This window comes from Micromys minutus (genome assembly GCF_963924665.1).
Source record: "Micromys minutus genome assembly, chromosome: 6".
Taxonomy (NCBI): domain Eukaryota; kingdom Metazoa; phylum Chordata; class Mammalia; order Rodentia; family Muridae; genus Micromys; species Micromys minutus.
Genome location: NC_137975.1, coordinates 2,897,510 through 2,913,574, shown reverse-complemented (window position 1 = coordinate 2,913,574; position 16,065 = coordinate 2,897,510). Strand labels below are relative to the sequence as shown.

The 16,065-nt window shown below is 47.7% G+C and overlaps 1 protein-coding gene across 2 annotated transcripts in view; it reads right to left on the bottom strand.

The window, feature by feature from the left end:
- NIBAN1 (niban apoptosis regulator 1) overlaps nt 1-16,065 on the bottom strand; it is a 148,091-nt gene that overhangs the window by 18,415 nt on the left and 113,611 nt on the right. For both annotated transcript variants that reach the window (XM_080917565.1, XM_080917566.1), the window contains 5 exons: nt 12,336-12,451; nt 7,520-7,624; nt 7,088-7,250; nt 3,702-3,889; nt 324-485 (listed from right to left, as the gene is read on the bottom strand). In XM_080917565.1, coding sequence (XP_080773691.1) covers nt 324-485; nt 3,702-3,889; nt 7,088-7,250; nt 7,520-7,624; nt 12,336-12,451 — 734 coding nt within the window. The remainder of the gene's footprint in view (nt 1-323; nt 486-3,701; nt 3,890-7,087; nt 7,251-7,519; nt 7,625-12,335; nt 12,452-16,065) is intronic.

Sequence of the window (16,065 nt, the reverse complement as noted above, 5' to 3'; positions counted from 1 at the left end):
CACACATTTGAAATCGCTAGGGGTGGGGTAGCACATTAGTGGTTTATTAAAACCTCCCCATGTTTTTCTCATCTGCAGCCAAAGTTTGAAGCCCTGATTCAACCGTCGAATAATTACTAATTCCTTTATTAGCTAATACTGCTTATTTTCCAGATTCTTATTTTCTGAGGCGAGATGAAGCCAGCTAGAAGTTCCGTGTGTGTCCTCAGTCAACCTGACTCTGTCCTGGCCACAACCGCCAGCATGCATTTCTCCTGTCTCCCTCCCTCTCCCCTTCCTTCTTGCCGCATCCTCAGCCTCCCTGGATTCCCCTCTGCTCCCACCTCTTGCATGTAGTTCTGAGTCCTCTGGACCAGCAGATCAATGTGAAGGAATCTGAAGCGGCCCTGGAGGTCCAGCAGGCGCTCCTGGAGCAGGGTAACTTTAGTATAACAGGGCTCCATCTTCACAGAATCCAACGGAAGCTTCATTAGCTGCTCTAGACGCTGCATTTTGGTAAAGAAGAAAAACAAAGTCCTTCAGATTTAGGAATCTCCCCTCCAGACTATATAACACCAGTGTGATGAAAGGACCAAGTGTACGCCGTGTTAATCGCTGCGTAGACCACCATTGCGCATCTTTGATCATCCTCTTTCTTTCTGTGGTTCTTGGGGGCAGCTCTACTGCTAGGAAAGGAACTCGGTAGAACCAACCAGAAGTCAGGAAGACTGGGAGGCGAGCTCAAGCAGGGCTCCCAGCTTCTAAGTCCACGGTAGCCTGCAAAGGGTTCTGTAAGGGGTGGGAACCTGTTTCACATTCTAAGCTCAGTTGAAAAGTGGTTTCATGCACCATAAACTTAGCCAGGAGAATGGGTGAAGACAGGAAAACAAAGAGCTCCCAGAGAAGCTGTGCAAAAGGCAGGCCAGTGCGAATGAAATAGGAGAGCATATCTGACGTGAGTTTTCCAAGGGCCCATCCCACTGTGCTTTAGAGAGGGGGGAGTGTTCACTTTAAGAGGTAAACAATGGGGCGGGCCTCCTGAAGAGGAACTGAAGATTAAAAGCAGGGAAGATACATTGTTACATTTGCTTTTGTCCCACATTATACATGTATCACTTCCTTTTTCAAAGGTTTGGTTTTAGCAGTGAATTTCTGTGTGTTAAGAACGCTGGCATGTGGCTGTAGTGCACATGAAGGCCAGAAGAGGGCGTCAGATCCTCTGGGGCTGGGGTTACAGGTGGTTGTGAGGTCCCTGGCATGATGCCGGGAACTACATTTGTATCCTACGGAAGAGCAGCAAGTACGCTTAACTACCAAGCCAGGAATGCATTCCTTAAAAAAACAACTAATTGGGTAGGCAAGAGAGGAAAAATGGGTGCTTGCTTCACTACGATCAGATTGTTGAGGGTTTAAATAAGCAACAGCCACCATCACAGAGGGAAACACGGGGAGGAGGCTCCCTGCCACAAACTAATCGGTACAATGCAAAATTTAAAATTCCTTTAAAATTTAATGAGAACATCTGTTAACATAAAAATATATCTTTCAACCTAGGACTCTATGCCACTGAAATAAAGGCACCGAGATGTAAGGGCTGTGTGTGTATACACATGTACGTCTATATGTAATACATAGCATGTAGGTACAGGTTATTTATTATGGCTTTGCTCATGGTGCCAGCCACGACAGGATGGCTGAATAAATCATGGCATTTTCAAACATGAAATATGATGTTGTCATTACACAAAGTGATTTAGAACTAGCACCGTTGCCTTGGAAACCGTTTCATGAAACCATTGTGAAGCAGAAACCGATAAGCGCCATGGTATATCAAATCACTATATTTTTTCTAAAAGCAAACAATGGAAGACAACAGCTGTGAGATGTGAGTGTCATATTCTTTTCTAAGAGGGGGAGGCGCGGTGGAGCACGAGCCAAATGGGTGATAACAGTTATTTGCAAAGAAGAGAATGTTGCCAAAAAACAAAAGGGAAGAAAGGCAAGGTAAAATACATGCAAGTATACATACATACTTATGTGCATACATACACTTACACACACACCTCACACAGGTACCCATACACACATACAAACACACACACAAACATACCCACACATGCACACATGCCCCATATAAACATGTGCACACACACGTGAACACAGGGCTGTAATGAGAAGCAACAGTGATCTTGGTTTTGAACAATCATACATGTGAATATGCATGCAAAGAAATAAGAGCCCAGTACGGGAGGGAAACTGTGACTAACCACAATCTGTCATGTGTTTTATAATCAGCCCTAAAAGCTTATAAAAAGAGGAATAAAACAATGTTTAAATGGAATAGAAGTGGCAATTCCTGATGTGGTCACTCTGCGCTGTCTGCATGTATAAACCACTGAAACAGGCGTGTCAGAAGCTGCTTTTGCTGAAAAGGCATTGACCCCCCAGGTAGGTCCACAGCGACCTAACATAGAATGAAGGCTGGCATCTCTACCTTCCTTCAGTATCTGTCCATCTCCTTTCTTGTGGCTGATGACACAGAGGCAAGTCATTGTCCCAAACCTGCAGTTAGTCACCTTGGGTCCTAAGAGGAGCAGAACCTCCCAGGATATATCCACATAGAAAGGGGCAGTCACTCTTGCGGGCCAGGCTAAACCTGGAGCAGAAGAGATCCTTCCATAGGAAACAGATGGGTCCCCATGAGGGGGACGCCCCAGTTCCCCCTCTATTTAAGCCTAAAGCTCTCGGTAGCACTTTGGAGACAGACTTGGGTCTCTAGACTCCTCTCTCTGTTCCTCTTCCCAAGGTGGGCACATTAAATAGACCCTTTCCTCTGCTGGTCACCTCCGCTCCTCTCTTTATTGACATGTTGGCTTACTGGGGCTGTGGAGCCAGGTGTCTGCCTTCAAAGCTCTGGGAAACGTTGTTACATTGTAGCCCATGAATGCCTACAATTACAATGTGCCAATTAAAAATACAAATGCTTTTTAACTGATTATCAGGAAGGGAGGAAAAGAAAAAGTCACCCTAACAAGTCCTGTCCTTAATGATATGTTAGGAGGAAGGCAAGCCGCCAGTGTGTGTGTCAGCAAATCCTGAGCACAAGGTGTCCCTAGCAGAAGAGGACGCCCCTCCCCTACATTCTGATTCGGTACACTGAGGTTTCACTGACAAGCATGGTTTTGTATTAGAAGCCTATAGCTGTGGAAACACAGCAGCAAGCATTATTTAAAATAAAGAGATATGTGTGTGTATGGACAAAGTGTGCAGGTCAACACACAGCAGACTGTATCAGTCACTCCGAGGGCTTGGGTATGAAGCCAGAGGGACGAGGAACAGTTGTTATCAGTGCTGGCTACTAATTTGGCCTCTTTATGGACATAGAATTATATATTTGAGCTGGTTGTTTCACTTTCACAAACACCTTTGCAACTTAAAAAAAAAAAAAAAGAACATTAATCAAGAAAATCAGGTGGATCTCGTGACGAATGGATGAATCAAGGAGTTTGGTGGATGGATGGCAGAAATACCAGATACATGGATGGAAGGGAAGGGGGAAAAGAAAGGGAGAGGCTAAAAGGGAATGAAAAGGAGGAGGGGAGGGGAAGGGGAGGAAGAGGGGGAAGGAAAGGAAAGAGGGGAGGCTGGGGAAAGTCAAGGGGAAGGAGAGGAGAAAAGAGCCCAGCAGCTCCGGGTCTCCCCCTCAGTGTGCTCTCTCCCACCTCCTTCAGCTGGGCACCGTCCTGGGTGGCGCGGAAGCTCTGGCTGAGCTCATCCACTTCCTTCTCGAAGAGTGCGCGGACTTCACTGAATCCCGAGCTCACCGGCCCCATTAGCTCCTCCAGGATGGAGGCCAGGAAGGGCTGTACACTCTCCGCACAGTGGTTCTCGGCCGGCTGAGTCACCATTGCTAAGGAAGGAACCGGACAAAAGAGCATGGGTTAGAGCGCCTTTGGATTCAGAGGCCACACCACAGCTAAGTGGTCCAGGGCTGGGTCCTATGGGCGTGGACGAGCATAGCGGTCCACGGACAGCGTTCTCCAGGCGGATGCTGTGAGCCTAAGCATCTCCAGAAGCCTCCTTCCCCAGCCTCACCCTGCCCTGGGAAGAATGAATGCACTTCTCTGTTTGATCTCACTGGCCTGACTAATGGAGTCTCCACCACCGTCACCGCACACACATGTGCACTTGGTATTCTAAAACACATTAGCATTTTAGTTCGTTTCTCTAAGTACGAAGTCAGTGTGACCCTGTCTACCTTCTACCACCAAGAGACCCTTTAAAAAATGATGTATTTATGTTTTGTATGTGAGTACACTGTGGCTGTCTTCAGACACACAGAAGAGGACATCGGATCCCATTACAGATGGTTGTGAGCCACCATGTGGTTGCTGGGAATTGAACTCAGGACCTCTGGAAGAGCAGTCAGCGCTCTTAACCATTGAGCCATCTCTCCAGCCCCAGAGACCCTTTAAAAACTCAAATACAATCTCAGGCAAATGGCACGGAGTTCCATTCAACTTGTCACTCACTTTCTGTCCCCTTGATGAACTAAATTAACACAAAACAAAAGTAATGCTTTTTCAATAAGGATGATAAGCTTGGTCTCTCTCATACAAATGCACACATCCACATGTGCAACACATACACATGCATGCATGCTCATGCAGACGTGCATATACGCACTCTCGAGCACACACACATGTACACACATGTGTGTACACACACATACAGAATAAAGATATCATTGGAGGGCGGAAGCAATCTCACCACGATCCTCTAAAGGCAGACACCGTCTTTGATCCCAGCTCTGTGGATCGGAGCAAGTTAGGGAACCTTCACACAGATCTGGCACCGAGGACATTTTCCTGGCCACAGAATAGTCTAGCCATGATCCGGTGGCAGAGCCGAGCACCCTGCACAGAGCGGGGAGACCCACTGGTGAAGCTCAGGGCATCTCGTTGCTCTGTCACATTATCAGCCCTGGATGTCCGACCTTCCACTTTATATAGGGAAAAAGGGAACCCAGTCCCGTTAGATAACTGCAAATGCAGGATGGTTATCCAGAACTTGCTTAAGTTATTCTGGACACGCCAGAGCATTCATGAGCCTATGGTGCTATGGTTACTGGCTCAGGACCTGTGCAGGGACTAACAAGGTAGTTCAGCGAGAAAGGCGTTTCCCACCTGGCCAAAGAGAGGATGGTGTGAAGTTAAAACCCTAGCACTCACGTGACAGAAAGAGTGAGCTGACTCCTAAAAGATTCTCTCTGACCCTCACACTTGTGAAATGTGTACACTCATGTGCAAACAAACACACACATGTAAACATGAACACACTCACAGATAAATGGTGGTCCCCAAATCTAACAGCCTTCACCAATGCAGCTGGCTTCCTTCTTTCTTTTAAAGATGGAGAACCAGAGACCCCGTCAAAATGTGTTTATGTCTTCCCTCCCTTCTCTTCCTCTTTCTTTTTCTTTCCAGTGTCACATTACTTTTCCAGCCCACACTAGCCTGGAACTCACCATCCTGACCATGGCTTTCAGGGTGCTAAAAATTGCCAGTGAGTTCACTGTACAAGCCTGAGACTTCGCTTTTAAAAACGATTCGCCCATTACTTCCTTGCAAGACCTTCTTTATGGAATAGCTACTCGTTAGTCTCGGAGCCAGTGGTCGGCTTTCAGCCTAGGTAGTCAGGCCCACACGGGTCTGCGAGGACAGAACATTGGCTGTTTTAGATATCCATAGAATTCCGACACTCGCCCTGCATGGGATGTGAGCTGGACCATATCAGCGATCACACTGAGGCTGATGTGTATCTGGCTTTGAAGGCATTGCAGAAACAGACCCACGGACACCACGCATGTGCATGGCCACACCTCTTCTAATCTCCTCTCAGTGGAGCCCATCCTAAGAGCTCAGAAGCACATTTGGGCTATCGTGTGAAGAAGGTGTAAATTGCAGAAGATAATCTGCCAGGCAGACAGGCAGCCTCAGGAGCACAGGGTCCCAAGCACCATCACGACCTCAGAAGGCACTTGGCAAGCGTCCAGTGTGTGAGTAGTCACCTGAGTTATCCAGCATTACCTCTGAGAAATAATGGCTGGGCAGCGTCCACGCCCTTCCTCCCCAGCAACATCAGGAGTGCGCCAAGCACGGGGCGCAGGACTTAGAAAGAATAGGGAGCCACAGAAAGTATCCCAAAGACCCCTCCAGGCCACCTGAGTGGGGATGGGCCAGGCGTTTTCTGTCAAGGGCTAAGCAGTAACTATCTGTGACTATGTGGTACCTCAGTTCTGACGTGGGGGCACAAAGCGGCTTAGACTGTGGACTCGTGAATCAACATGTCCTGCGGGGCCAGATCCAGCTTGAGGACCACAGTTTGCCAGCCACACTCTCGTCAGCTCTCCCAACTTCAGATGAGGGGACTAAGGCAAATGGAACCGAGTGACCACCTCAACTACTCCTGACTGGCTAACTGTGTACATTAACCCGCCACTACAAATACGGATTTACTGAGCCTAAGCCAAAGCAGGAGGCTTTCTGTCAAAGAAAACCTCATTCTTCACAACACACAGGCACACCACAAGGCAGGAAGCAAGGTTCCCTCTACACGAAGACCCTTAATAATACTATGCCATGCTCCTTTTACAGCCACTACTGTCTCCCCTTAATTCCCTCAGCTTAATTCTCCTCTGAAGATAAATAGACTCTCTGGGGGCACTTGGTTTTGAGATTCCCCTCAACCCCCACTTCAGAGGAGGCCAAAATCCTGAGATGCTGAAACTACTGCTATCAAATAATACAGTCTTTTAATAGAACCAGTACGCACCCTACTATATACCCCCCATAACTTAGGACATCTTTAGTTTACTTATAATTCTAAATACAATATACGTGGCACTAGCTGTCCTGCTGCACTGTTTAGGGAATAATAGACAAGTCTGTACTTGGTCATTGCAAACATCCCCCCCCCACACACACACTTGGGCATTTCAATCTGGGGTTGGCTGAATCCATAGGTATGAGACCCACAGATAGGTTCTCCATGTATGAATCTCTAAATGGACAGCTTATTTATTACAGCAAGGGGTCATTCCACCGACCTCTGATCTTCCCAGTTAGAAAGTTCTTGGAGTTCACAATCTGGTCCATGTCTGAGCGGATGGTCCCTTCCAGGCCCTTTGTCAGAACTCTGCATTCCTCCTTCAAGGCACTTAATCCTTCTGACACTTGGTGCTGAACCAGATTGTAGGCTTCCTCCAGGAGCTGAAACACGGGCCGGAGTTAGGAAGAGAAAGCCCACCGCAGACTCTCACCTAAACACAACTGAACCCACGCTCAAACGAGTACAATTCTGTTCAGTTAGTTCTTAGAAGAGTGAGATTGAGCAGGTTCCAAGCTGACATTTTTTTCTACCTAGGAAGGAATTATTTTAAAAGACACCAAACGCCCCCCCCAAAAAAAAAGGAAAAAAGAAAAGAAAAAAGAAAACACTCATTTGACCCAGACAAAGGCAAAGCAACATTGTAACTTACGCCAAACCAGGCTCTCTTTCTGTCATTCTTCTTCCCCCTCAGCTTAGGAAGCAGGTCAGTCTGGAGGGTGGGCAGCAGCTCCTCCATCACCAGCTTACTCAGGACCTACAGAGTGAAGGAGAAACCAGCAAGGCATCAGCCGACAGTGGTCAGCTCACGGTCTCACGACAGCATCCCTGTCCTGGGCTACACAGGCTCCGAAGTAAGCAGAGGTGATGGGATGAGGAATGAGAGGCCATGATGCTGATGCGGGGGATGGAACTCATGGCTGTGCATGTAAGTTACATAAAAATCTTTGCTCACAATCTCAGGGATACTCTTCAACATTCACAGGCAACAGACGTGTCTGCTGACATTTTCTACTGCTGTTATCTCAACGGGAAGAACAATTTCCCCAAATTCAAGCGCGTCATGTTCACATTAAAAAGACCCTTGTGCTTAGCATCAGAGGGGGAGGGGGGCTTTCAGTGGCAGATAAGGCATCCCTAAACGGGAGCATCAAGTTTGAACATGGTTGCTTGACCCTAGGACCACTATTCTTTCTCAAGCCTCTGCATGCTTTGTTCTCCTCATCCTCTGGGGTTAGCTAAACCTTCTCCAAACACACCAAGCCTAACAGGGGCTCTGTGAAGAAGGAAGAGAAGGTACCAGAGGGCCAAGATGCTGGCAAGGATGGGAAAGAAGGGTAACAAAACAAATAAGGCACAGAGAGCTGAAGGTATTGTTGATGTTGGGGTGGAGGTGGGGGGAGAAAGAGATAGAATATGGCTGCCCACTTTGAAATATTATATAAGCCCAGTACTTAAGAGGCTGAATGGGGGATTGAGTGTACCTGGGTCAGTCTCAAACACAAAACACAACCAAGACAAAGCCGCGGAGCTTACGTTGTTTAGCAACAGAACATTTCATTGTTTCATTTTATTTTAAAGGGGAGGGGCATATGTCATTAATAAACGTCTCCCACCCTGGACGGCTGTGGTGACCTATTTTTGCCTTATATTTTAGGAGAACTATCGCTTGGCTCCCACGAGAAGGGTTTCCTTCACCTGGGCCGATGCTTATGGCATTGTTTTTAAAAAAGCTAAAATTATGTTCTGTTCTCTCACTGTTTTCTGTATCTAGCGCCATTAAACCCAGAGACCTATTAGAAGCTGACTCCACCAAGCTGATTCCTGGTATGCTGACTTTCCAGCAATGAAGACAGAGACCCTTAAGACAAGTGGCTCCTTTTCTCAGCCACAGATCATCAGATGGAAACTTCTGCTGTTACCCTGCTGCTTCCTGAAACCGGAAGTCGGCTGGTAAAAAGGTCTTCAATGGCCTGCCAACTGAAGCGCCAACCCTCACGCTAAACGTTTCTCCGTGGACGGAAAGAGACAGCACGGGGTCTTACAGTCGCTTCCTCCTGCAGTCATGCAGGGAAGACGAGAGACAGAGGTTGTTAAACACCCATGCCCTGGCTGGAATAGCGTGACTGTCTATGGAAGTCATCATTACGAAATCTGGACCTTGCTAGGCAAACAATCTGAAGATAAAATTAGCACCAAATACTATGACACGTGTGGGCTAAGCAGAATTGAGGGTGCGCCGAAAGCTCCCAGAGTGCTCCGTAGGAATGCTCCTAAGTCCATCCTGAAGCTGTGCTGACCAATGCTCACGCTCCCTTGCATCTGAGCAGTAGTCCACACGCTCGCCATGTCGACCCCTCCCCCTGCTCTCAGCCTTGCTGAGGTAGCTCTGCTGCCCTGACTCAACCTGGAGTCTTCTCAGGACCACAGCTCAGCAGCAACAGCAGGGTGCACACTAAGGCCTGCAGCAAGGCCAGGGCTCTGTTGAGAATGTCAGCAGGCAGCAGAGCCAAGCATCCCTAGAGACATTTGGTCTGTGGAGCTGAAATCATGTGTATCCAAAACAGCTGACCTCCTCCTCCTCATAAAAATTCAAACTACACTCTGGGAACTAAGGATGTTCTCTCTGAGCTCACTGGTCAGCCACAAGTCAGTGGAAACCCTCACAAGCTCACTGGCCTTGGCCTTTCTCCAGGGCTCCATTATGGCCGGGTGTGACGCTCTAGCTGGACTGAACATGAGCGCTCTGAGGCTGGAAAGGACAAGCAGGCTGAGGCCCTGGGCCCCTGGGTGCCTGGGAAGGGAGCTGCTAGGCTCAGAACAGCCTGAAGGGCTCCCATTTGGGGCAGTGTGAATCTACCTCATTAAGACTTGATCTTATAAGATCACCATTTGCAGGGATCTTATAGAAACTTGACGTATGCAAACATACTGGAAATCAGCAGGTCTGGTCATTCGATTCGGGGAGTAATTAATGGTCCCCAGGCCACATCCTGCCCAGATAAGTGAGGACTTGTTTGGAACCTATGCCAAGACTTCTCAAGTATGGCAGGAGGAGAGAGGGCTAAGGTGGATGGAGACAAAAGCAAAACAGAATGGGAATGCTGTCGTGGTTGAGATGCTGTCGTGGCTGAGATGCTGTCGTGGCTGAGATGGTGTCGTGGTTGAAGCCGAGAATCCCAGTTCTCCAAGTGTGTCCTTCAGCAGAGACTGGACTGGCTTTGAGTGTGAGTGTGAATAGATGTGAGAAGACCCAATGGTATACACGAAGGCCAGAGGAAAGCGACATTCCGTCTGGGTGGGCTTACAGCTCGCCTCTGCTCTTTCCCACATGGTGTTCCAAGAAATTTGCTTCTATTTTACAGCCTTGGGACTTGAAAAGAAAAATATGTCTGGGAAAAAAAAGAAAGAGGGGGAAGAGCGGCTACTGGGGGGGTTTGGGTTGAGGCTGGCAGAACCACTGTGGGGAGGGGGAGGTCTGAGGATGGCAGAACCACTGTGGGGAGGGGGAGGTCTGAGGCTGGCAGAACCACTGAGGTGCCATGCCTTCTCACACTGACACCACCTTCCTCATCCTCTAACCTCAGCTCCCTGCCATCCTGACTCTGCTTTGTCCCTCATTTGCCCACTCTGGTGTTACCCGGTCCCTCCAGGCCAGCTCTTTATAAACAAGAGGGAAGCCTATGGGCTTTTTTGAAGGAAATTAGCTAATCAAATAAATAAACACATTTATACTGCCGGGAAGGTCGGGAACGTGGGGAAGAAAATTTCATCACTAGTATAAGAACCGAAAGATGTCATCAGATTGATCAAAATGAACAGACCAAACAGTACTGGCTCTGTGTGCCTCCTGTGTGACGAAGGAGGTTGAGAGAGGTAGGGGAAGGGCTTGAGGCTAGCCTGAGCTACATGCTGAGACCCTGTCCCCTCACAACAACAACAAAATCCAAACCGACGCAGCACATTCACTGAGGTCACCCAACTATGCCCCAAGGGCACAGCACTGTGTTTCCTCTCAGAGGCTGAGGAAGGTCACCCCCCAAAGGCAAACCCATGCCAGATGGGACCCTTGGCCCCACCAGACTAGAAGGACTAGACAAGACTTCAAACGTGGGGTGTTTTCTGTGAGCCGAGCAGAGGCAAACCCACCTTATACCTGCAGCTACGACTTTCTCGCAGACTGTTCTTTCCTCATGAGTTCATTTGATCACGCCCGTAGCTCGTATTGACACGCACAAACTGTGTTGATGCTTTCACCAGGCACACAAATATGTCACCTTAACAGCCTGCCAGGAAGTTCTTCTGAGATACCGTTCTGCCTGGACCCCTGCCTAAAATAGCCATCAGGCTTGCCACGCTTGTGTGAGTCATTACTACTAAGAGAGCAATTTAAAAAGAGTCATTCAGCTCTTCTGCCCTTTATTTAGCACTTAGCACATGTCAGTCTAAAGGAAAAAGGAAAAGTGGACATAAAACACACACACACACACACACACACACAAACACATACACACTTAACCCCTGAAAAGATCTACTAAACCTTTGTTTTCAGTGTAAAGAAATATGAACTAACATATGATTAAGACTTTAAGTGAGGGACTGGAGAGAAGGCTCAGTGGTTTAGAGCGTGGACTGTTCATCAAGAGGACCAGAGAGTTCAGTTCTCAGCACCCCCAGGGCATGAGTGTCAGTAACTCCAGTTCCAGGGGACACAAACCTCTTACACAGACACACATGCCAGCAAAATGCCAGTACATAGGAAAATAAAATAAAACATAAAGGTTTTTAAGAGAAGGAAAATAGGAAGCAAGTGGCCTACCCAGAAGAGGGAACGAAGTTACTGAATGCACACGTCACTCCTCCGTAGGAACTGCCCTTCCCACTCTGTGAGACTGCCAAGGCCCAGTTAGGACTCGCACATTACAGAAACCACACAAGAGCATTTTAACGCAGGTCTTCGTACTAAGTATCTGTTAACCATTGAATGTGTTGTCTATTTTCTAGGCCAGGCAGTATCAAACCCTTCAGGTTTTCTTTGGTGCATAAAGTACTGTAAATATTTCAGCTTCTCAAAGTTTTAAATGTATGCACCTCTGTAAAATATCAGACACTAATACATACAAATAATACGTACAAATGCATGTGTGGGTGTGTAAAAACACAACACAGAAGCCTTTGGCTCGTACTCCAAAACACCTAAAATCCCACTTCCATCACTGTGAACAAACGTCTGGTTTTACAGATTGGCGGCCTAACAGAAACATTGCGGGCTGCCCTGCGGAAGGCCAGGTCGGCTGGTCTGCAGTTAGGTGCCCGCAGCTCACTGACCAGATGCTCTTAGACAGCTCAGGCAGGTGACTTGGAAACCACGTCTTCTATTCCTGCAGCTTTCTGCAGACCGTCCACTAAGTGGCCCCGAGGCCCACCACACAGACAGAGAGAATCCACAACTCTGAGCCCCTCGGTACCTGGACTTCATCCCCGGTAATCATGTCCAAGGAGCCATAGTGACCCTTCTCCTGACGGAAGAACTGCACAGCTTCTAAGAAGGCTTGGGCTTCAAATGTTGTCTGCTTCATGTAATCTAGAAGAAAGAAAAGGAGCATGTAATAAAGACGTGTCATTTCACATTCTGTAGTTCTTCAAGTATGACAGGCCTGTTCTCCGCTGTGGGCATGAAAGTACGAGAACTCGGGGTGCTCAGCAGGCGGTCCAGCAGGAGCTCATCACGAGTGTCCGCTACACTGCTTATCCACCCTCCCATCCCTTACCGAGTGAAGTGGTTAGGATCACCATTACCTCCCATCCTCTCTCCGTCTTCGCCTTCCGCCCCCTCTCTCCCCTCTCTCCCTGCCTTGCCTCAAATGCTGTCCCTGGGCATCCAGTCACTTCATGCCACCAGTAAGAAACCTGTCATGTGAGTCATCTGATGTGATGCATCTGAGCTCAAACTGAAGTCCTGCTTCTCTGTAAGCTGACGGCAGCCCTGTCTACACCGTCTGCTAATCTAAGCACGAGAAAACGGCCAATAGCTGTCACACAGCAACGTGCCATGTGTTTAAGCATGTCACCCATTTCACTGAGAACTGACAAAAATCCCAGAGCAAAGAATTATTATCATCTCATCTGACAGACGTGGCTGACAAGGCCAATTGCCTGCCTAAGGTCACAAATAGTGAGCGAAGGGTCCCGTTGAGAACTGGGTAGGTGTCTGACCCCACCCAACCTTGACAAGTTTGTTCCTGCATCTGAGAAATGGTACCACACCAGAAAGGAAAGCCTGTCGGTAGTGGGAATTAAGGTATAGAGAAGTAAGCTGGGTCTGAATGACCTGCCTGGAATTCCAAAAGTCACATTATGTGTCTTCCTGCCCGGTGGCGGTGGCTCACACCTTAATCACAGCACTTAGGAGGTAGAAGTAGACAGATCTCCATGAGTTCCAGGCCAGCCTGACCTACAGAGTAAGTTCCAGGACAGCCAGGGATATTAGACAGAGAGACTCTGTCTTGCATCTCCCCCTCGCCCCTCCAAAAAAAAAAACAAAACAAAACAAAAAAAAAAAAAAAAAAAAAAAACCCAAATCAAAAACAAAACAAAAATACAACCCCCCCCCCAGATAATTATGTCTCTCTTCCCAACACATAAAATTAGCTTGAGGCCTTCTTTCGCTCCAGGTTTGCTGAGGGACGCCCTCTGTAACCCAGCACACTGACTACCTAATGCAGGCTGGCCTAGAACTCACAATCCTGTCCCAGCCTTCTGAGTGTTAGAATCACAGGCACGAGTCATCACTCCAGCTAAAACCAGCTCTTGGAGGAAGAGATGATAACAGAATTATAGAGGTTTGGATGTGGAAAAGGAACTCAAAAATAACCCTGGACCAGCAAAGTGGTTTAGAGAGTGATGGTTCTCAACCTTCCTGATGCTGTGACCCTTTAATGCATTTCATCATGCTGTGCTGATCCCCCCAAAATTATTTTTGTTGCTACTTCATAACTGAACCAATGGCTTAAACCATTGCCAAGATGGATGAACTGGGTTCAATCCCTGGGACTTACATGGTTGTAGGAAAGAACCAACTCCTGCAGCTGTCTTCCAACTTACACCGTGGCACATACATATTTACACAAATGCACACAATAAATTGATAAATAAATATAATTAAAAATTTTAAAAAAATTAACCAGGCACTTCTGCAGTGAACTCAGTGTGATAGAGAGTGTACTTAGAATGCATTGGTCCTAAATTTGGTAAGTTTCATGCCCGGTATACACACACACACACACACACACACACACACACACACACACACACATCTAATCAGATTGCAAAGAAATCCACTCCTAGAAAGGGGAACTAAAGGGGACTAAACAAGTGTCCACTACAACAGGGCACAGAGCTCTCTCGGCAGAAGCTAAAATCTACATAATATACAATCTGCAGGTGTAGATGCTATTAGAACGAACGCAGCAGGTTCACTACGGGGAAAGGTGGTGGCGTAGCTTTAGACCTGCAGGATTACCGGTCAAGATTAAATGGTTGTCATGGTGACTGGGTGTAATTTGAGAGAATCACCTGTCTTGGCAGATTATGGATTACCTCCTTTGAGGTTAACTGGATTCTAAAGCACCAGACACTTAGAGAAAACACAGCTCAGGGCATCTACAAGAGCTACACATTCTTCGTCGTGAGAGCAACATGAAGCAAGCCTAGGGTGGCACCTTCAGAATGACAGAAGAACGGACCCATCACTGACATCGACACCACAGAGATTTGCTCATAGTGGAAGACTGGAAAACTGGCCTGTCCCACAAATCGACTTTTCAAATTAACGTATCGTCTTTCTTGTTATTTTTCTTGGCTTGGCACCCAACTCCGTGTTTAACCTCAGAGGATTAGAAAATGAAAATTAAGGTTGTCCTTTAAAAAAAAATTTTTTTTTTGCTTTCCCCACAAGCGGTGCTCTCCCCACAGTGGGATTGTGATACTGGGCTTGGCACACTGGGAGGGACTGGGTGGAGCAGGATGGAAACTGTAATTACCACGCAGAGATGCCGGATGACTCATGTGTTCTTATTTTTAACAGCTGTTTTCACTTCCAATCTATGGAAACAGAGATGGGAGAAAATTGTGTGGATTGGAGGGGGTAGGGGTATGGCCGGAGCTGCCAGCCAAGGAGCGAAGGTTTTAGTTCCTCAGTGGTTACGAGCAACACACTTCGCTTCTTCCCCAGCTGACCTCAGGAACTGGAGGAGAGAGTTCCTCTGGTTCTTTCCACTCCTGCCTTCTCTGTCTATGCCAAAACAAACCAACGTATATACGGATAAGTGTTTGCTAAGGATGTTGGGGGGAAGAACACAGGATTTGGAGACAATGATATTAGCATGACAGAAGTCAAAGAAGGGGTGTCAGGAAGTGAACATGTCACTGGTGTGGGGATGGAGAGCCTCACCTCAGGCAGAGAAGAAAGGGACATGGAACCCGGTGCCCACAGAAGAAGTCACATCCAGTCAGCAATGGAATCTCGGAGACAGAGGGCTCTTACCATTAGGACAAATGAAATCTTTAAGTCCCCTCTTGGATTGTGGGAGACAGATCTGTGTTGCCAATTTGTTGTTAGATTTTCAGTGTATAAGCTAATTAAACAAATTGATTTATGGAGAAGAAATGTGCCACGGGGCTCCTGTGTCTATTCTGGTGACCGTCGGCAAAACTCAAAAGGCAACGGCAGCTCGGTGAGTGAGCAGAGAACGAAGTCCACCAGAGACGGTGCGGAGGTGGCCCGGCCTCTGTCCTCCTGGGTTGTGTGCAGGTGCACGAGAGAAAGCAGGTGACGGGTTACTTAATCAGCATCCTGTTGGGAGTCCTCTAGGGAACCCATTGCCTCTTCACAACTACCCTTTCTCCTGCCAATAAGTGAACGGAGCGTTGTTAGTTCCCTGGCCTTCAGGTCCTTCCGGTTCTTTCCCTCGGCAGGAAGACTTACGGCAGGTAGCAAGCAGGCCAGAATTTCCTTTTCCCACATGTTCTAACTTAAAGACTCTACAAGGGGCCAGATGTACCAAGGAGCAACTGAGGCATTTGTCACAGCCAGATGAAGAAACTGGGGCTGGGGGCTGGGGTTAATGTCTTAGCTGAAGCTCACAGAGCTGGCCAGAGTCAGACCCAAGGGGTGTGTCCTTCGTGGCCTTGGCAACC